At 41.5% G+C, this 23,311-nt stretch overlaps 1 protein-coding gene across 2 annotated transcripts in view; it reads right to left on the bottom strand.

The window, feature by feature from the left end:
- The window catches only part of LOC122556686 (tetraspanin-17), a 49,509-nt gene extending 27,146 nt beyond the window's left edge, over window positions 1-22,363 (bottom strand). Inside the window, exons 1-2 of one of the 2 annotated variants that reach the window (XM_043703727.1) lie at window positions 21,888-22,363; window positions 9,142-9,192 (exon numbers count right to left, since the gene is read on the bottom strand). In XM_043703727.1, coding sequence (XP_043559662.1) covers window positions 9,142-9,192; window positions 21,888-21,968 — 132 coding nt within the window. In that variant the 5' untranslated portion in view covers window positions 21,969-22,363. The remainder of the gene's footprint in view (window positions 1-9,141; window positions 9,193-21,887) is intronic. The other variant, XM_043703726.1, reaches the window with a different exon arrangement.
- Window positions 22,364-23,311: the final 948 nt, after the last annotated feature.

A 23,311-nucleotide genomic window follows, 5' to 3' on the forward strand; every position in this document is an offset into this window, starting at 1 on the left:
GGTGATAGGTGGTGTGTCAGCGAGTTAGCGTCTGGCTTCAGCGATGTAGAGATCAGTGCACCATACTACCACCACCCCTCCCTAGTCGGCTGGTTTGATCGTGAGGTGGAGAGCTGCACATTGCAAGGGTGGGAGGTTGGAGTGAACAATTTAAGGTAGTCAATGTCATGACAGCAGTCGTGGAACACCTCATCTTCTGCCTCTGGAACCTACAATCACATGGCACGAACACTGAATTCACCAGTTTCGAAATCACCCCCTCTCCCACCCCTTCCCAGATTCAACGCCCAACGCAGGTCTGCCCTCTTGACCTGACCTACCTGTCCATCTTTCTCCCCAACTATCATTCCCAATGACCTATCACTATTACCTCCTACTTTTGCCCACCTATTGCTAACCTATCCCCTACCCCCACCCTCCACTTCCCACTATTTATCTCTCAACCCTCTTTCCCCTTCCCAGTCCTGAAGAAAGATCCTGCCCGAAACATCAACTCCCTTGCATCTTGGATGCTGCCTGACCTGCTGTGCCTTTTCCAGCACCAAGCGTTATCAACTCTGATTTCTCCAGCATCTTGTAGTCCTGTTTCCTTGCAGAACTGAGTGACCTAGGGGTGCAGGTACATAATTCTTTGAAGTTTGCTTCATATATAGACAGGGTGGTTAAAAAGGTATTTGGCACACTCACCTTCAATGCTCAGTCCTTTGAGTGTAGGAATTGGGAAATCATATTGAGGTTGTACAAGACATTGGGGAGGGCTCTTATGGAATACGGTGTCCAGATCAGGTCGCCCAGTTATACAATGGATATCATTAAGCTGGAGCGAGTTCAGAAGTCATTTACCAGAATGTTGCCAGGTATGGAGGTGGGAGTTATAAAGAAAGGGTGATAGGCTGGGACTTCTTTCACTGGAGCATAGGAGGTTGAGAGTTGACCTTATAGAAGTTTACAAAATCATGAGGGGTATAGATACGAGTTAATAGTAGTTTTCCCTAGGATAGGGGATTCTAAGGCTAGGGGCATATTTTTAAGGTGAGAGGAGACAGATTTTAAAAAAAAAGACATGAGGGGCTTTTTTTTTCTTACACAGAGGGTGATTCACATGTGGAATGAACTTCCTGAGGAAGTGGTGGGTGTGAGTACAATTACCCAACATTTAAAAGACATTTGGATAAGGACAGGAATAGGAAAGGTTTGGAGGGATATGGACCAGGAGCGAACAGGTGGGACAAGTTTAGTTTGGTATCATGTTCAGTGTGGACTGGTTGTACTGAAGAATCTACAAATTCTCCTCCATTCCATATACATTCTAACTTAGAATTCTAACTCTCGTCCTTTCACTATTGCTAGGTCAATGTTAGGAAATCCCTTCCTAACAGCATTGTAGTTGTCCTAACACCTCAAGGACTGCAGCATTTTGAGAAGGCAACTCACCAGCACCTTCTCAACAGCAATTAGATAAATGCAATAAATATTAGCCTAGCTAATAAGATGCTCATTCCGTAAATAAATACATGTCATTCTGTTATATGGCACATTTCATCATGAATTCGCTGTAATTTGATTGACAAATTGGGGATGCTGTTTCGACAGCACGAACTTTTAAAACTTGCGTTGGCTGTAATACGATTATAACACAAACACATTAAGTGCTCTTTCTAAAGCGCAATTTTTTCATAACTTGCAGTTACACAAGTATGCAACCATTGCGTTATAGAAGAACTGACTGCATACTACATAAATGTGTTTTTTAGTACTCAAGGTTCTGTAAAACATACAGCATAAATTCTTTGCTTCATTTCAAAAATTAGCCCATAAAGAAACTGAGTATTTTAAAAGATTTTGCAGCACTGACTTTGACTGCTTCTTATTACTGTTTATAATACTGAGTTCTGTGGCATTTTGGTTGCATTGCACTATTAATTATCCAAAGACCTGGAGTAATGAACTGGACACAAATTCAAATCCCACTATAGCAGCTAGCAAATTGAAATTCAGTTGACTAAATAGATTGGGGATATAATAGCTCATGTCAACAATGACAACCACGAAGTTACAGGTTTTCCAGAAAAAATAAATTGATTCCCTAATGTCACTGGTGAAAGAAATCTGCTGTTCTTACCCAATTCAGCTTGAGAGAGAAGCAAGACCCAAAGTGAATAACTGACTCTTAAATGCCCTCTGGTTCATTAGGCCCATTCATGCAGCTGTATCAAAATTGCAAAGAACAAGAATAAAAGAACACCCTACGTTGCCCTATGCATTTGACATCACACAAACACACCCAGCCAAAGTCCTTCTCACTAACATCTGGGAACTTCCCCAAAATTAGAAAAGGTGTGCTAACTGTTCCACAGATTGTGATTCCTGATTTAGTCATCGAACAGAAGACGAATGTCCATAATTCCTCCATTATCATACCTGAATATGCCTTGGCCCATTGGCAGGACAGACTTAGCAAAGTGATATACAATTGGGAAGGTTATGGCCCTGTTGACGTTGAAGCCTGTGAAATTTTGTACATCAGGTCAAATACTGGTCAACACAAGATTCACTTGAATATCATCTGCAACTCTTCCTTCAGCTGATGCATCAATGCTTTTTCATGTTTTAACACCACAACAGAGAAGATGCACTGAAAGTTTGACAATGTAAGAAGTCTCTGCCTGATGCATTCTACCACCAAGGTGGCCAGGTCCTCAAGCATACCGCTGCCACATTAATTTGCCCACAAGCAAAATGTGGCTGCAACACAGCCATCTACAAAACTTTCAAGCATAAGATCATTTCTTGAATTTAAGTGCAAACCAGGAATTACCCAGAAAATAAAACAAAATTATATATCTGTATAAGTCTCAAACCAAAATATATATGATTATTCATTTGGTCCTCTACTCACTAAGTCTCAGTGTAACACCTGTGATACTAGTGCCTTGAAGTTCTGGGTTTAGTTTGAGACTGCTGGTCATACAGAGTTCAAATGGTTATCTTTATTTAGGAGAATACTGAATTCCAGAGATACGCTGAGTCAAAATAAGCTTTCATTTTAAAACCAAAAGATACGTACTTTTCTCTGTTTATTCCCCTTAAAATCACTTTCCTTGATCGGACTTTCAGCTCAATATACATTTTGCATAGTAAGTATTGCCATATCAACTCCACTGCTTTGTAAACCAAAATTTGGTAGCTAATCCAATGTCAACTTGAAGGAATGGTTTTGAGACAATCTTCTGTTAACTTCCTCAGATGAACACAATTTCTGGGTAGAACCATTTTTCTTTGTCTTTCATTTTTCTAGTATTTTCTCCAGAAGCTAGTGTTGCAGTGCTTAATTTTTTAAACTGAGAGAACTACAGTCCCAGTTTCAATTTGAATGCATTTACAGCATTGATCACAAATGCCGAATCTCTGTCCTTTCCCTGAAGTTACAGAGTCATAGAGTCCTGCAGCACAGAGACAGGCCCTTTGGTGCAAACTGGTACATGCCGACCAAAATGTCCATCGATGCTAACCCCATTTCCCTGCACTTGGCCCATATCCTTCTAATCCTTGCCTATCCACATATTTGTCCAAATGCCTTTTAAATGTTGTTAATGTACACACCTCAACCACTTCCACTGGCAGCTCATTCCATATCCATACCACCCTCTGTTTAAAAATTTGGCCCTCAGGTTACCTTTTATTCTTTTCCCTCTAACCTTAAACTGATGCCCTCGATTTCCCCAACCCTGGGAAAAATATTGAGTGCATTCCCCTATGCATGCATCTCATGATCTTATACATCTCTATATGGTTCCCCCCTCAGTCGCCTGCGCTCAAAAGAAAATGTCCTAGCTTGTCCAACCACTCCCTATAACTAAGACCATAGAGTCCAGGCAACATCCTTGTAAATTCCTTCTGTATTGTTTCCAGGTTAATAACATTCTTCCTATAACAAGGTGAGCAAAACCAAACACAATTTTCCAATACTGCGGCCTCACCAATGTCCTGTATAACTGCAACATAACTTCCCAACTTCAATGCCCTAACTAATAAAGGCCAGTGTGCCAAAAGTCTCCTTCACTGCCCAATCTACCTGTGACTCCACCTTCAGAGAACAGTGCACCTAAACTCCATGATGCTGCTGTTCCACTACACTCTTTAAGGCCCTACCATTTACAGAGGAACCTCAATTATCCGAACAAGATGGGCGGGCGCTATTTTGTTCGGATAATTGATTTCCTCTGGGGCTGAGAGTTTTCTGTGAAGTCTGCTCCCCTTTCAGGAGATTAGGTAAAAGCACACTGTGCGCCAGACCTCGCATCGCCCCCCCCCGCCATCTGCCCCCAACCCAGTCCGCTCCCACCCCGCCCCCTGCCACTCTCAACCCACCACCGCCCGCCTCCAACCCCACCTGCTCTCAACGAGGCACTCCACGAATCACAGGCCTCCAGTCTGACACATATCCTTCCACTATTACCCACTGCTTCCTATCATCACGCCAATTTTGTATCCAATTGCCAGCTCGTATTGGATTCCATGTGATCTAACCTTCCAGAGCAGCCTACCATGTGGAACATCTTATCCAAGGCCTTAACTAAAATACATATAGACTACGTCTACCACCCTGCGCTCATAACCTTCCTGGTCACTTCTTTAAAGAACTGTAACAAATTTGAGAGACATGGTCTCCCACTCACAAACCCATGATGACTACTTCCAATGAAATCCTGTCTTTCCAAATGCATGTATATCCCATCTCTCAGAATCTTCTCAAATGAACTTACCCACCAGAGATGTTAAATTTACCGATCTATAGCTCCCAGGTTTTTCTTTGCAGTCCTTCTTGAATACTGGCACAACATTCACTACCCTCCTAGTCTTCTGGGACCTCACATAATGGCTAATGATGACACAAAAATATCAGCCAGAGCTCCTGCAGGGTTCTGGATATATCTGGTCAAGACCAGGAGATTTGTCCACCTTCATGCATTTTAATACATCCAACACTACCTCTACTGTGATATGGACTGTCCCGAAGATATCACCACTAACTTCCCCAACTTCCCAAGTCTTCATGTCCTTTTCCATGGTAAACACAGAGGAGAAATATTCATTAAGGACTTCACCCATCTCCTCCGGTTCTACACAAATATATCCACTTTCGTACTTGAGGGGCCATATTCTCTCTATTGCTTTTTTTTCCTTTAATATGCTTAAAAGTACCTCTTTGGATTCAGCATTGGCTGAGAAGATTAGGGTATCATGTGCCCCTTTTCACCCTCCTGATTTCCTTCTTCAGTAAACTCCTGTATTTCCTGTACACCACCAGGAATTCCCTTGATCCCAGCTGCCTATACCTGAGCCACATCTCCTTTTATCTGGTCAAAGCCTCAATATCTCTCATCATCCAGTGTTCCCTATTCCTACCAACCTTTCCCTTCACCCTCACAAGAACATATGGACCTTCAACTCTAGTTATCTCACTTTTAAAGGCCACCCTCTTGCCAGAGGTCTCTTTTCCTGCAAACAGACTGCTCCAATCAACCTCTGCGAGCTCCTGTCAAATTCCATCAAAATTCGCCATACTCCAGTTTAGAACATGAACCTGTGGACTAGTTTTGTCCCTCTCCATAACTATTTTAAAATTAATAGAACTATGGTCACTGGTCCCAAAGTGCTCCCCCACTGTTATGTCCCCTGCCGTATTTCCCAAGAATAGGTCAAGTTTTTCCCCTTCTTGAGTAAGACACTCGATATACTACTAGAGGAAACTTGCCTGAACGCACTTAAATTCCACCCCATCTAAGCCCTGAACGCTCTGGCAGTATCAGGCAATGTTAGGAAAATAAACATTCCCTACTATGAGAACCCTATTGCTCCTGCAAGTCTCCACAATCTCCTGCATATTTGTTCCTTTAATTTCCATTGACTATTTGGGGGCCAACAGTACAACCCCAATAATGTCACCATTCCCTTCTTATTTCTTAGCTCCACCCACAAAACCTCACTGGATGATCCTGCAGTTATTTCATTTGATTACTGCTATGATATTTGCCTTAATCAAAAATGCAACTGCCCCTCTCCTCCTTCCACCACTCCTGCCCCACCTAAAGCACTTGTACCCTGACACATTAAGCTGCCAGTCCTGTCCCTCCCTTAGTCATGTTTCTGTAATGACTATAATATCCCAGTCTCACATACCTATCCTTAGGTATGCCTATACCTATACCTCACATACCATACCTGCGTTCATCAGCCTTACCTGACAGCCCTCTTGCATTGAAATAAATGCAATTTAATCCAACAGACATTCCTTGCTCCTTGTGTTCCAGCCTGACCTGTCTCTTCAACTTACTGTTTCCGATTACTATAACACCTTCCTGGCTCGCATGTGCCTCTCTGCTGTTGAAGATGCCACTCCTCTGTCAATCTACTTTAAACCCTCCCTTGCAGTACGAGCAAACCTGGCTGCCAAGATATTGGTCCCCCTCCAGTTCAGATGCAACCCATCCCTCTTGAACAGGTCACCGCTGCCCCAGAAAAGATCCCAACAATCTAAAAGTCTGAATCCCTGTCCCCTGCAATAATTCTTTAGCCATGCATTCATCTGCCATATCCTCCTATTCTTACGGCACTAGAACGTGTCACTGGAAGTAATCCGGAGATTATCACTGATGAGGTCCTGGTTTTTAAACCTTTTTCCTAGCTCTCTACAACTATTTCTACCTATATCATTTGTGCCAATGTGCTCAATGACGTCTGGCTGCTCATCCTCTCCCTCAAGAATGCTCTGCAGCCGCTCTGAGACATCCTGGACCCTGGCACGAGGGAGGCAACACAGCATTCTGGATTCCCGTTTGCGCCCACAAGAATCTCCTATCTGTCCCCTTAATTATTAAGACTCCTATCATCAAGGTCCTATTTACCTTTACCCATTCCCACTGTGCCCTAGAACCAGTTGCAGTGCCACCAACCTGGCTACTGCTGCTTTCCCCTTAACAGTCACCACCCCAAACAGTATCCAAAATTGTATACTTGTTTAAGTGGAATGGCCACAGTGGATTCCTGCACTCTCTGCCTACTCCCTTTACTTTTCTGGTGGTCATCCACCTACTCTCCGCCTGCACGTTAGGTGTGACCACCTCCTGAATGCATCCAGCTCCTCTTTCACCTCATTCAGTTTTGATATTATGGAAGAAACCCAAATCAAGCAAATACACAATGTTCACAGCACACTTTGTTAAAAATCTTTGCGGACCTTCCCTCAACTTAACCACTATACATCAGCATAAAGGTTAGTCCATCGAGACCAAAAAAAATACAACAAGCTGGCAAAGCCTATGAAGAGCATGTACTTTTCTCAAGCCATGTGGTTGCTGGAAGAGCAAGCTATGCAGTGTGACTAATGAGGGAATGTGGGCAGGCAATGAGATCAACTGTCAATGATGTGCACAGTAAGGAATGTGTGTGGACAGAGAAGTCAAACCTGACAGAGACATGCATGGCATGCAAATGCAGGTGGTGAGTTCGATTGTCAAAAGCTCAGCAAATGACCAGTCAATTGTGACTTTTGCTTGGAGACAACAAATTCACAAGGCACACTAAACGACAACAAATTGAATGCCTCGCTGAATGCACTTCTCAAACCTGCGACATCGAACACCTAGAAGAACAAGTAAAACAGGTGGATGGATTTCCTTCCAAGTCACAGAATCTGGTCTTGGATATTGCTGCTCCATCGTCACTGGGTCAGTATTGTGGGACATCAAATCTAACTGCACAACAACTGCAGCAGTTCAAGAAGTTAGCTCATTATCAACTCCTCAAAAGACAGTTAGGGATGGGCAATAAACACTAGCCCAGCCAATAAACAAACAAATACAAGCCAAAATGATTATGTATAGTATCTTACGTTTAAATGCAATGCAACAAATGCAGCTTCAAAGACTGGTTAGCAAGGTTAGATCACATGAAATACAGAGAGAAATAGCTATTTGGATACAGAACTGGCTCCAAGGTAGTAACCAGAGGGTGGTGGTGAGGGTGACTTTCAGACTTGAGGCCTGTGAAAAGCAGTATGCCACAAGGATCAATGCTAGATTCACTGCTTTTCGTCATTTATATAAGTGATTTGGATCTGAACATAGGAGGTATGGTTAGTAACTTTGCAGGTGACACCAAAATTGGAGGTGTAGTGGACAGTGAAGAAAGTTAACTCAGATTACAATGGATCTGGGCCAATGGGCTGAGGAGTGGCAGATGGAGTTTAGATGAATGTGAGGTGCTGCATTTTGGAAAAGCAAATCAGAGCAAGACTTATACACTTTATGGTTAGGTCCTGGGGAGTGTTGCTGAACAAAGAGACATTGGAGTGCAGGTGCATAGTTCCTTAGAAGTGGAGTCATAGGTGGATAGGATAGTAAAGGAGGCACTGATATGCTTGCCTTTATTGGTCAGTGTACTGAGTATAAGATTTGGGAGGTCATGTCACAGCTATTGGCTAGGCCATTTTTGGAAAACTGTGTGCAATTCTGGTCTCCATCCTGTAGGAAGGATGTTGTGAAACTTGAAAGGGTCCAGAAAAGATTTACAAGGACAGTGTCAGGATTGGAGGGTTTGAGCTATAGAAAGAGGCTATTTGCCCTGCAGCATCAGAGGCTGAGGGGTGACCATTTGAGGTCTATAAAATCATGAGGGGCATGGATAGGGTAAATAGACAAGGTCTCCCTGGGGTGGGGAGTCAAATATTAGAGGGCATAGATTTAAGGTGAGAGGGGAAAAATTTAAAAAGGGACCTAAGTGGCAACATTTTCACGCAGAGGTGGTGTGTATGTGGAATGAGCTGCCGGTAAGAGGAGGAAGCTGATACAATTACAACATTTAAAAAGGCATCTGAATGGGTATATATAAATAGGAAGAGTTTGGAGAGATATGGACCAAATGCTCGCAAATGGAACTAGATTAATTCAAATACTTGGTCGGCATCGATGAGTTGGACCAAAGGGTCTGTTTCCGTGCTGTATACCTTGGTGACTCTAAATGTTATTTATTCTACTTCAGCTCATGCATTTCTTTTTCTAGAGGATAGATTATAAAACTGATTTATGTAGGTTATGCATAAAGACCATCTTGTACAATGTCCATGCTTATGCAACATACCTTTTCAGCCCATGCCCAAAGGCCTATTCCAAGAAATGCTGCGCCCAGCAACTGAAAAACATAACGAGATACAATAACACATTAGCTACATAGATTAGTAGACATTCATAAACATATTTCAACGAACGAGCGTCACCAAGTCTGTGGAGTTGATGCTTGTACATATGGGAGAAAAATTAATGAGTGATTTACAAAGATGCAGTGCTCCAACTTATATAGCAAGTAAAATCTCTATGCTTTCAATTTTAAATAATACAGCCAAAACAAAAACAAATTAACCTCTCATCCCCTTTCTCAACCATTTGTATTACACACTCATTTTATGATAAAGGACCAATATTCATGAAGTGGAAGTGGCACTTGCCAGTTTCTGGTTTAAAATAAAAATCACCCTCATTCTTCTGTTCATCTCTGTCGTTATTTAAATCCATATATTGAAGATGGTGCGTACAACTGATCTTCACAGTCAATTGTTGACTAAAGAGCATTATGCTGCTCAAACTTAAAAGGGTTTGAAGTTACATTTCCAGAAACTATTTCCAATGATAGAAACATTGGCAGTCCCTCTGCCTAAGTTACAGTAGTGACTATAATTCATAAGAATGACACTGGCCTTGAAAGCAGCTGGAGAATCTTGTGGGTACAAACTGTTCTACACGCATGCAAATCCTCTTTCTTTCATTCTGTTCTTCTAGAGGAACCTTAAGACGTGTGTGACAAAAGAAACCCAAGATTTATGCAGTATGGGACAAGTAACAAGCAAATTGCCAATATGCTGAAAATGTTTTACATCCCTATACCAAGGATCTGCCTCTCTTCACATTTGAGTAAAAGGATAGGTCAAAGTAAAATACAGCGACAAAAAGGAAAACAAAGGGAGTATCACAACAATAAAGACTGGCACTTCATTAATTCGCACCTAAGCAGTGCCAATATTACTATATCAAAAAGGTTCCATTTAGATGCAATGCAAACTATTCTACTTGAATTGTAATAATGACTGTAATAACATGCATAATCACAGAAATCCATCTTTTCACCGCAAAAATGCAGCCATTTGTGAAGATAGCTCACCAACACTGGAAATAGGCAATAAACATTCACCTGATTAGTGCTATCCACACTCCATGAATAAAAATCTCCCTATAATTGTTTTATTCTCTCCACTGAGTGAGGTAAAATATTTAACATCTGTTTCTGATTGTCATGCAGATATCAGTTGATCAACTCAACCAGGCTCCACAATTTGAGCAGATTTAATTAAAGGAAATGGCGCAATTTATTTTAATACAAATTGCTATCCTACATCAATAAAAAGAAACTAGATTAGATGCAGGAATTCAATAAGGAACAATGGCAGAATCCACAGATTGAAGATGCAATAAAAAAATAAAAACAAGGGCAGCAAAGACAAAATGATTTTGGCGGGGGGGGGGGCAGGTCATGTGGAGGAACCAGGGAGCCTGTAGAAGGACTTGGACATGCCAGACACGAGGACAAAGTAGTGGCAGATAAAATACAAATGTGGAAAAGTGTGAGGTTATGCACTTTGGTAGGAAAACTAGAGGAGTAGACTATTTTCTAAATAGGGAAAGACTTCAGAAATCTGAAGCACAAAGGACTTGGGAGTCTTAGTTCAGGATTCTCTTAAAGTTAATATGCAAGTGCAGTTGGTGGTTAGAGGTCAAATGCAACATCAGCATTCATTTCAAGAGAATGTAGAGTCATAGAGATGTACAGCATGGAAACAGACCCTTCGGTCCAACCCGTCCATGCGACCAGATATCCCAACCCAATCTAGTCCCACCTGCCAGCACCCGGCCCATATCCCTCCAAACCCTTCCTATTCATATACCCATCCAAACGCCTCTTAAATGGTGCAATTGTACCAGCCTCCACCATATCCTCTAGCAGCTCATTCCAGACACGTACCACTCTCTGCGTGAAAAAGTTGCCCCTTAGGTCTCTTTTGTATCTTTCCCCTCTCACCCTAAACCTATGCCTCTAGTGCTGGATTCCCCGACCCCAGGGAAACGTTTTTGTCTATTTATCCTATCCATGCCCCTCATAATTTTGTAAACCTCTAGAAGGTCTCCCCTTAGCCTCCGACGCTCCAGGGAAAACAGCCCCAGCCTGTTCAGCCTCTCCCTGCAGCTCAGATCCTCCAACCCTGGCAACATCCTTGTAAATCTTTTCTGAACCCTTTCAAGTTTAACAACATCTTTCCGATAGAAACGAGACCAGAATTGCACGCAATATTCCATCAGTGGCCTGTACAGCCGCAACATGACCTCCCAAACTCCTGTAATCAATACTCTGACCAATAAAAGAAAGCATACCAAACGCTTTCTTTACTATCCTATCTACCTGCGACTCCACTTTCAAGGAGCTATGAACCTGCACTCCAAGGTCTCTTTATTCAGCAACATTCCCTGGGACCTTACCATTAAGTGTATAAGTCCTGCTAAGATTTGCTTTCCCAAAATTCAGCACCTTGCATTTATCTGAATTAAACTCTATCGGCCATTTCTCAGCCCACTGGCCCATCTGGTCAATATCCTGTTTGTAATCTGAGGTAACCCTCTTCGCTGTCTACAACATCTCCAATTTTGGTGTCATCTGCAAACTTACTAACTGTACCTCTTACTTTCGCATCCAAAGCATTTATGTAAATGACAGAAAGTAGAGGGCCCAGCACCGATCCTTGTGGCACTCCACTGGTCACAGGCCTCCAGTCTGAAAAACAACCCTTCACCACCACCCTCTGTCTTCTACCTTTGAGCCAGTTCTGTATCCAAATGGCTAGTTCTCTCTGTATTCCATGAGATCTAACCTTGCTAATCAGTCTCACGTGGGGAACCTTGTCAAAAGCCTTACTGAAGTCTATATAGATCACACCTACTGCTCTGCCCTCAATCTTCTTTGTTACTTCTTCAAAAAACTCAATCAAGTTTGTGAGACATGATTTCCCACGCACAAAGCCATGTTGACTATACTGAATCAGCCCTTGCCTTTCCAAATACATGTACATCCTGTCCCTCATAAAAGCAGAGATATACTTCTGAGGCTGTGTAAGGCTCTGGGCAGACATTTGGAACATTGTGAGCAGTTTTGGCCTTTGTAACGAAGGAAGAATGTGTTGACGTTGGAGGAGGTTTACAAAAATGATCCCAGAATGAAGAGCTTGTCATATGAGGAGCAGTTGAGGACTCTACATGATGGAGTTCAGAAGGATGAGGGGGATCTGACTGAAACTTACAGAATACTGAAGGGCCTAGATAGAATGGACCCGTGGATAAGCTGTTTCCACTAGTCAGAGAAACTAGTAGAACCTGAGGGTGCAGCCTCAGAGTGAAGGGACAACTCTTGAATGGAGAGAAGGAATTTCTTCAACCAGAGGATAAATAATCTGTGGAACACATTGTCACAGAAGACTATGTAGATCAAGTCATAGTGCATCTAAAGACTGATCTAGATAGGTTCTTGATTTGCAAGAGGATCAAACACACCAACTATGATCAAATAGCAGTGAGAACGTGTATTGGGTATAAGCAGGTAGGGAAAGAGTTAAGTTCGGAGTCTTGTGCAACAACAGGTTCAGCTGAGCATGATTCAGATAAGAACTTACATTAACAATGGGGTGCGGCAGAAAAGGGTAATGGGTTAACAAGTACAAAAGCATTCATTATGTAGAGCCATTTAACAATATTGGAAGCATTCAGTATGAAAGGTCAGTTCAAGAAGGTGAAAAGTCTTCATTATGTGAAGCCAGTTAAGGTTAAGAACATTCATTGTGTGACACTAGATAGCTTAACCTTTGCTAATGACACTCACTGACTGTAATGGTCACCCAATCAATATGCATGTTGTGTTATCTGGATGCTCCTCCCTGTAAAATGAGTATATAATTCATTAAGAAACTGCTGTTCCAGAGACAAGATGGAGAAGTCATGTCTCTGTGCACATGGTCAATCGTTCTCTCTCCCTCCAGGGCCCGGAATAAAGACGAAGGAGGTAAAACTACTGTGTCTCTAAGCATTTTTCTGTGACGGAGGGGGATGACAGCAGAAGAGACCCGATGGGCTGAATGGTCTAACTCTACTCCTTTTGACTATTATCAATGGAACAGACTATATCTGGCAAGACAAGACTTGTTAACTGGAAAACTCAATAAATGCCTTGTGAAGAGTTTAAATGGAAGTGTTACTTTATGTACGTGCAAGACATGGACCTGATGGAGGTTGGAGACTAACTTGTTGAACTGCTTTGAATCAAGGGGAATAAAACAGATCTACTAGACAGAAAAAGAATAACGAATGAAGTGCCGTAGAGAGTCAAAGAACAACAAAAAAATAATTGTACATAATTCAGAAAAAGACAGAAATTGGCTAGGACACATCTTAAGAGGAAACAGGGTTGTTAGAGACATAATGGAGGAAAGAGATGAAAAGAAAGATCAAATGTTGGAGGACTTGAAAATTGAAGGAAATTATTGGCAAATGAAATGATTCACACGGAATGGATAAGGAAAATCTACAACGAGCCAAAGACGTGCCTTTGGGCAAAGCAGACATGACTATAGAAACATGAACCCTATAGAAAATGATTTCATCTTACAATAGCTTAAAAATGGTCTCCTTTTTGCTTATCTAAAAGAAGTATTTTGGGTCAGAGTCATACAGCGTGAAACAGAACCTTCAGTCCAAGTCATCCATGCCAACCAAATTACTCAAACTAAACTAGTTCCACTTGCCTGCATTTGGCCCATATCCTTCGAACCTTTTCTTATTCATGTACCTGTCCAGATGTTTAAATGTTGCAACTGTACCTTTATCTACCACTTCCTCATGCAGTTCATTCTACATACAAGCCACTGTGTGGAAAAAGTTGCCCTTCAGGTTTAAGTCTTTCTCCTTCACCTTAAAAATATACCCCTTAGTTTCGAACTCACCTATCCTAGGGAAAGACCTTTGGTATTCACCTCATCTATGCCCCTCACTGAAAAGTTATACACAGTGCCCTGCGTGGCTTTTAACTTCCAAACTACCGATATTTTCAAAAGAGATAATCTGTAGAGTAGAACCATTTGCTTCAAATTAGATGTAGAGTTAAGCATCATTACAAAAGCAAGCGCTATAATAGATTTTTTGCATTCAAATTTCAAAAAGAAAATATTTCAAAAACAAACTGAGTCCAAGTCAACTGGAATTGCTGAATACAATTGCATTCCAGTTGAATTAAGCATCAAGTTGTTCGTGAAACATTTTTTTTCACTTTTACTGTAAATGTGGTGAATTCATTTTAGGAAGTATTGATTATTCTTTGGGAAATGTCAATATAGAAAATTAGTACACCAACTACTTGTTCAAAATATTTTGTATATAAGACCAAATGTCCAGCTTTGTAATCTTGTGTTACGGTTGCAATGTATTATAAATCAGTTTAATCCTTTAACCACATACGTCTGCTTCTCAGGTAGTCCCATAAGATCAAGGGTGACTTTCCTACATTCCGATGATTTAAGCCCCATAGATGACTAAATAGTCCAATGCTGAATTTGCAAATCCTCTGGTTTTCACATACTCCACCTGATGCATGTGCTTGTTCTCCATCTGAGCCTTTCAGATTTCAAAACCATTGGCCCTTTCATGGATGCTTCTTCAAAATGGATGGTCTTGGGCTGGCAATTCCTGAGTTAGTGCGGACAATGCATTTTTTTCATTCAAAAATTTGAGGACATGCTTGAGCATTTCTTGTGCCCTTCTGGTAAGTGCTTGCCACGACAGAGCGCAGAGTAGCTTGTTGCAGAAGTCTTGAGTCAGTCATGTGGGTGCTTTGGTCCACCATTCATCAATATGGGGTTGGGGAGTGAGGGCTGTGATTGGTCTGAGAGAGGGAACCAGTGGAGTATCTATCCTGCCTAGTGGATTTTTAGAATTTTACACAGGTATTACTTACTACTTCTCAAGGGATTTGAGGTGTCTGTTGTACAGAATATGTTTAAAATGGCCAAAAAACTAAGAGGGAAGAGTACAAGAAAGCTAACCAGAAACAGACTAAGATACAAGACCATTTTAAAAGAAGTTTCTAAACATATTTTAAGAACAAATAGTTCAAAAAAAAAGACTAACAGACGAACAGAGAGGAGAGTTGATCATTGAAAATAAGGAAATGATAAATAAATTGAACAACCATTTTGCATCACTCGACACAATTAGAGAATAGGCAACATCCCAGAAGCAACAGTATAGCAGGAAATAGAAGGGAGCAGGAACTGAGGAAAATTACAATCACCAAAGGAGCAGTATTGAGTAAACTATAGGAGATGTGGCTGACAAGTGGCCATGTCCCGATGATCTTCATCCTACAATCTTAAAAGAAAAAGTAGCTAGAGATAGTTGGTGCACCAGTTTTAATTTCCAGAACTCCTTTGATTTGGGGTGGACCCATTATATTGGACGATAGTGAATATAACTTATTTATCCATAAAGGAAAAAATGACAAAAAATGAATTTACAGGCCAGGTAGCTTAACATCTGACATCGGAAAAATGTTAGAAGCAATTATTAAAAAGAGTTTAGAAAGACATTTGCATAAGTTTAAAGGTAGTCATGCCAAGTCAACATTGTTTTCTGAAAGGGAAATTATGCTTGACCAATCTATAGGCGTTCTTTGAGGACAGAAAGGAGAACCGATAAGATGTACAGTACATAGATTTTCAAAAGACATTTGATAAGATGCCAGCAAGGTTACTACTGAAACTAAAATGTCATGGTTTGTACGTTGTACAGGTAGAGCTGATGAAGAGCTTATGGCCGAAACGTCGATTCCCCTGCGCCTTGGATGCTGCCTGACCTGCTGTGCTTGGCAAGTAGTAAGCAATGTATCATAGATATCAGTGCTAGGACCTCAAATGTTTATAATGTACACAAATGAACAGATGGAAGAAGAGATGGATGAAGAGATGGAAATTACGACTGCCAATTTGCTGGCAACACAAAAATAAGTAGGAAAGTAAGTTGTGAAGTGGGCACAAGGAGGATGTAAAAAGGCATTGATAAGTTAATCAGGAAAGTGATGGAACGTTAGGGTTATCAAGCACCAACTCAGCAATAATCTCCTCACTGATGCACAGTTTGGCTCAGGTGGAACCCATTCAGCTCCTGACCTCATGGTTCTTGGTTCAAAAATGGTCAAAAGAGCTGAATTCCACAGGTGAGAGCAGAGTAACTTTTTCCTGACATCAAGACTGCACTTCACGAGAGGCATCAAGGAGCAAAACTGGAGTCAAAGGGGCAAATTCTCTGATAGTTGGAGTCATACCTGGCACATCCAAAATGTCATCATGGTTGTTGGAGGTCAGTCATCTCAGCTGCAAGACATTTCTGCAGGAGCTCCTCAAGTAATGTCCTAGGGCCAATTATCATTGCCTGCGCCATCAATATCCTTTCCTCCATCATAAGGTCAGAAGTGGGGATGTTTGCCAGTGATTGCAAAATGCTCAGCACCACATGCGACTCCAAAAACAACATGAGCTGGACAAAATCCAGCTGTGCTGACAAGTATGGCATGAATGTTACTTGCCACAAATGTCAGGGAATGACCATCTCCAATAAATGACAGTTTAAGCATCACCCCTTGACATTCAATGGCATGACCATTAGCATCTCAGGGATTACCACTCCGCAGAAACTGAATTGGACAAGCCATAGGAATATGGTGGCTGCAACAGCAGGTCAGAGGTTAGGAGTACTGCAGCAAGTAACTCACCTCCCGACTCCTCAAAGCCTGTCAGCCAGCCATAAGCCATAAGTGAGGGTTATGGTGTAATCCCCACTTGCCTGGATGAATGCTGCTCCAAAAACACTCCAAAACTTGACACTCACGAGAACAAAGCAGCCCACTTAAACTGGCATCACTTTCAAAACATCTACTCTCTTCACCAACAATACCCAGTAGCAGCAGTATATACCATCTATAAGATGCACTGCAGAAATTCACCAAAGATCATTACACAACACCTTGCAAACCCATGGCCTCCACAATCTAAAAGAACAAGGGTAGCAGATATGAGAACACCATGTACATGTTTTGCTCCAAGCCACTCACCACCCTGATTTGGAAATATGCTGCTGTTCCTTCAGTGGGTCAAAATATGGAGTTACCTCTCTAACGCCATTGACTGGTGGGGGGTGGGGGTCTACATCACATGGAATGCAGCAGTTCAAGACAGCACTCACCACCACCTTCAAGGGCAACTAATATTGGCCAAAAATGCTGGCACACACAATGATGCCAACATCCCAAGAATGAATTAAAAAAGGAACCAATTGAGCAAATGGAGTATAAAGTAGGAAAATGTAAAGTTATCCATTTTGGTAAGAAGAATAAAAGGAAAGTCTTGATGAAAGCAATGAGAGCTATCAGAGCCCAGAGAAGCAGAGAAATTAGATTAGGTTACTTTTTTTAAATTAGATTAGATTACTTTACAGTGTGGAAACAGGCCCTTCGGCCCAACAAGTCCACACCGACCCGCCGAATCACAAACCACCCATACCCCTATATTTACCCCTTACCTAACACTACGGACAATTTAGCATGGCCAATTCACCTGACCTGCACATCTTTGGACTGTGGGAGGAAACCCGTGCACCCGGAGGAAACCCACGCAGATACAGGGAGAATGTGCAAACTCCACACAGTCAGTCGCCTGAGGCAGGAATTGAACCCGGGTCTCTGGCGCTGAGAGGCAGCAGTGCTAACCACTGTGCCACCGTGCCGCCCACTGGATATCCAAATGTATGCTTCATAAGCACTTAACATGGGGATTCAGTGAGCAGTTAGAAAAGTTAATGGAATGTTATTATTTAGCGCAAGGGGAATTGTATACAGAAGTACAAGAATCATAATTCAGTTATACAGAGCAATGGTGAGACCTGATTGGAGTAGTGCGCACAGCACTGGACACTTTATTTAAGGAAAGATGCAAACACATTGGAGATAGTTCACGGAAGGTTAACTAGACTAATACCTGGAAAAGGGCAAGGTAAAATTGGAGGAAAATTTGGACAGACTAGGCTTGCACCTGCTGAAGTTTAGAAGAGTAAAACAAAATTCTGAGTGTTATTGACAGTGTAGATGTGGATAGAATGGCTCCTCTTATGAATCTAGAACTGTTTAAAAATCAGTGGTTATCCATTTAGAACTAAAATTGGACAATTTTGTTCTTGCGCACTTAAGTTTTTGGAACTCTCTTCCTGGAAAAAGTGGTGGGAACAGACTCCTTGAATATTATTGGAGATTTTCTGACCCTAGAATTTGGTTACTTAACATACTCTAGGAGAGCCTCTCATCCTACAACCTCCATAAACTTGAAGTGACCTGCTGGCTTTTGTGACCTCTAGATTTGATTATGGGGAGATGGCCTCGTTTTTCCATCCAACATAAAAAGTTTTAAAGCCTCTGTCGTCTGCAGCAACAGATTCCATTTATCCATCACACCTAGGCTTATTACAATAACCATCTTATCCGTCAGGATAATGAAAGCTGTGGCCAGAGAAGGAGCATTCATATCAAAGCCCGTTATCAGACGGTTAGTTCGCCTGTAAATCATCCCACTACTTCAGTCTATTTTCCAAACAAAGAAGGTTGTTTTGTGCCTGCACAAACAGTTCTTTGACATTAGGGATAAGCTCCGTGGCTGTCCTTACAGGGACTGAATGTTTCCCTTGTTTCTCAAATAGCCAGAAGTGAACAGTACTCATCATACAGTCAGAGAAAAATACTGCAAAGTCTCCGCATAATTTGAACAAATAGTCTGATTTGTACATTCTTCTCTCTACAGTTCAATATTTTAGTTAACTGCTGCTGCACTTTTTCTCAGCATGTATAATAGCTCGTAAGTACTAATCTTGTAGATTTCTGTCAATTATTTCAGACTTCTTTAATTTTTTTTAAAATCACAATCACTTGAAGGAGCAGTGCTCCAAAATAAACCTGCTAGACTATAACCTGGTGTTGTGTGATTTATAACTTAATCTGTATTGATATTTTAAGAAAACAAATAGTGCATTCATAATCGTGTGGACTTGTGAAGAAAAGACTTGCACTTGTAAATTACCTTTTACAACCTTTGACTTTCAAGTGCTTTGGAACATCCTTCAAAGTACTTTTAATGCTAGTTACTGTTGTAACATAGGAAATGCAGCAATCAATTGCAGGTCCCAGAAACAGCAATTTGGGAATGTATTTTTGAGATGTGGATTGAGGGATAAACATTGCCCAAAATTTCACATAATTCCATTGATCTTCAAAATAGTGGCTTGGGGTCTTTTACTCGGCACAGTATTCCCTTTGTGCTGTAGTGGGATATCTGAAGTCTCCAGAGTGCAACTTGAGTCCACAACTTTCTGGCTGAAAAGGCAAGGTGTGCTACCTACTGAGGCATAGCTGATACTGCAGGCTTTTGTATGAAATCCCATGCCCATCTGGTGTGGCATAAAATGCATTATAAATGATGTTGAACAATATACTTTTTAATAAACCATTTCTTAAATATAAACATCATGATGACAGCATCATTGTTTGTTAATAAATAGAAACAAGCAAAGAATTATTAGCCTTATCAAATACATAGAGGATCAGCCCTTACTATATGCCTTTCTAGTCTAATCCACAAAAGAATGTGAAGTCACTCGACCCAGATCAAGTACCGTAATGATCCTGATCATCCTACAGATTCAGAGTTACTATCTAGTTTCACTACATTCTTCCAAAGTTTACAAGGTTCAATCCAGTTTGAAACTGCCAGCATTACAGCCACTGGCTTTTCATGAAAAGGTATGCTGTCGTGTTTCTTAATCTACTGACACTCATTCTTAAATCCTATGGCTCAAAGCATTAGCTTGCATCCAAGTCCTCAAGATTGTGCATTAGTTCCCTGATAATCTGTTACCACCAACTACTACCTCAAAAGGAGAAAATACAATCAGTTTGTGTCCTTACAGTTTTAAATCACCAACCAGCTGGTTTTTAATCACTACCTAATAATGTCATCTAAACACACGCATTCACATTTATCAGGATAACCCATAAATTGTGGACAACTGAAGTAAAATGCTGTTTGATGAGATCCACTAGTCATTGGATGTATGCCTACATAACTGACATCGCACAAGCACAAAAATTTACATAGCACATCACTCACTTGCGTTGTAGGCAAAACATCTTTCTAGCTTGATAGGAGCATTCTGTTAGTGGAGAATTCTACTATTCTGTAGTAACACAAATGGCAGAGTAAAACAGCTAACTTCATCTGTTGCATAAATTTAAGGGATATAAGCTATTGCATGTCTAAGAACTGTTCACAGCGAACAGCACCTGCCCTCTGCAAACCAAAGAAACATGCCCAGGGAATGCACCTTTTTCAATTGAATCAAAATTTGAAGAAAAATTATTCTCTAGTGCATTCTCTAGTTCAATTCCTTGACTAATTAGCATTTTTTCTCATGTATAAATTCTTGTTCCCTTTGAAATTTGGTATTTTTGCATCAGTCCTGATGACTGCAAGATAAACAGCTTCAACAACACGTCTCTTCTTTCCTCAGCAATACTAAAGTTTTTGTATTAAAAGAGGGAGACAGAGGAGAAAATTGATGACACACACATTGGGCTGGATGGAGTTGATGTATGTGGTATGTCACACCCATAGGAATCAGTCAATCTACTGGGAAGATGATACGAACAAAAAAAAATGAACAAATTGACAAAACTAGAAAAATGGATCTTCTCCATGTTATTGAAGAGCTAAACAAAAAACAATGTTGCATTTGGATTTAGATATCATTGTAGAAAGACAAGTAGTATTAATGCACTGCTACAACAACCCTTAAAACCTTAATTGTAATGTCTCATATTTTAATGTGACATGGTAATTAAAATCTATAATCTATAATCTAAAATCTATTAAGTACCTAATGTAAATGATTAAGAAGCACTTCTTGGCAATACATTTTATAAAATCAAGGGGCACAAAGACATACATCCTATTCATGGCCAAAGGCTACTGTTGTTGCAAAACTCATTCTCATCTAATACGTTGAAAACTACTGTTAAACACATTTTTTAAACTAGTCTACTCAAGTTTTAAGGTTAATAAAACTGCTTCATAAAACTCGCATTGACTATCTTAAAATTGATCAGTAGTCATTATCAACAAGTGATTAAATGTATAATTCATTTATTTCCAAAGTGAAGTTACACTTTGCTGGCCCTACCACTTCAATCATCGTCGACCAGATCACAGTTAGAGACTGTTACACGTTCGTTAATTGATTTTTCTTAAATCAAATTTCTCCCGTCCATTTGTCTCGTGGAATCAAAATCAAACAAAAAGCAGCGGCAACGAACGGATCAGTCAACGAGCAAAACGTTTGGCGCAACGAACCAGTAACTCAAACAACAACATGGGTAATAGCTGGACACCTTGCTGGGTTTTTGTCAACCTCTTTGCGCTGGTTATCATTGGAAGATGCTGCTATCACCAACGGCAAAATACTCCCAATGTTCGGTCGTACCAACACGGATGAGTTTGCAGCGAAGAGGGTTTGAGGAAGTTTTGTGTCTGTGTGTGTGTGTGTGTTTTGTTGTGCCACAGACGAGGAGAAGCCCCTGAGGCTGGGAATCAGACAAAAGGCTCTCTCTCGGTCACTCAGAGACAGAGACAACAAGAGCCTGCAAACACTCACCCAAAACACGATGTTAAAGCCGAACAGAACGTACTTCACACAGCAACTAACTTCAGGTCCTTTGAAGTGTTTCCCGGACATGGTGGTCTGGAAACTCAGGAGGGACAGAGACAGAGGGAGGGAGGGACGGGGAGGGTTTTGTTTTTTTTTTAAAAAAAACACAAAACAAACGATAAAGGCAAGAGGCGGACAGCCGCCCTCAGTGAAGCTCACTCAGGGAGAAGCCAGGCTCCGAGGCCCGGCCACCGCCGCATCAGGAGCGCGCGCCTGGACCGACATTGGCCTTCACTCCGGGCCAGACAGGCCGCTCCCGCGCCGGTGCCGCTCACAGCTCCATGCGGTTACTCCCTGGTCACCGACACACCGCGCTGCCCCGGCGCCGCCATCCACCACATCAGCAGCGCGCATGCGCCCGCTCTTGCCCCACCACCAACCAGCTCCCATCCAGGCGCGCGGGCGCATCCGCGTCTCCAGCCTGATGACGGCGCGCGCCGGTTGCGAGGTCCGCTCCCGGGCACCGCAGGGAGACTCAGTGTCACCCTCTGCTGGTCCCAGTGAAGTAGCAAGAGCATCAAACAACCAGCACCATCCCCTCCCTCCCCACCCACCCACACACCCACACAGACAGAGCAGGCAGAAACGGATTTAAAAACCTCAGCAAGATCGAGCAGCAGCTTGCGTTTTATGCGACTTGCAATATTTATTCTGTTTCTCTCATTGTTATTTCAGATTTCCAGTAGCCTTTTATTTAAATTAACCCGTAACAACACGGTACTGGAGAATACATTCATGTGCCAACTCCTTTAACTCTTCCAGTGTCACCTATTAAAATGAGTTCAGCTGTCAATGGTTTGTGCAGTAGCTACCATGACAGGTTACTGCAGAAATACCAAATGCAACAGCGTGCTACATTCCTGAAGAATAATGCAAGTTTTCGCATCAACCACTCCTGCCGTGTAGAATGTCACTGAATACAAGTTGGAGTAACCCGTCCCAAAAATAATCTAGTCTCCAACTACTTCTAAATGCTTGCTTCCAATTTCGTTGTCTCAAACTAACCGTTAAAAACCACAAATTCCATAAAATTAACGATCCTACTCGTAAGCTACCTGACCGAAAGCTAGTGCTTCCAAATAAACCGGTTGGACTATAACCTGGTGTTGAGAGATTTTAGACTTTGTACACCCCATTCGAACACTGCACCTCCAAAATCATCATTTAAGAGTATGACTTTCTTTGCATAATTTAAAAGCTTAACTGAAACTAAACTATATTAAGGATGAAATCTGTTCCTAAACAGCTCAGGATAGGCTATGGCATTATCTTCCAAATTCCGATAAGTACACTGCCTCAGCTCATTGTATAAAAACATATCTGTACAGGTTAGGCAGATGTACCTACCAGTGTCAATTATTTCAGTAGAC

This window comes from Chiloscyllium plagiosum, chromosome 14, assembly GCF_004010195.1.
Source record: "Chiloscyllium plagiosum isolate BGI_BamShark_2017 chromosome 14, ASM401019v2, whole genome shotgun sequence".
Classification (NCBI taxonomy): domain Eukaryota; kingdom Metazoa; phylum Chordata; class Chondrichthyes; order Orectolobiformes; family Hemiscylliidae; genus Chiloscyllium; species Chiloscyllium plagiosum.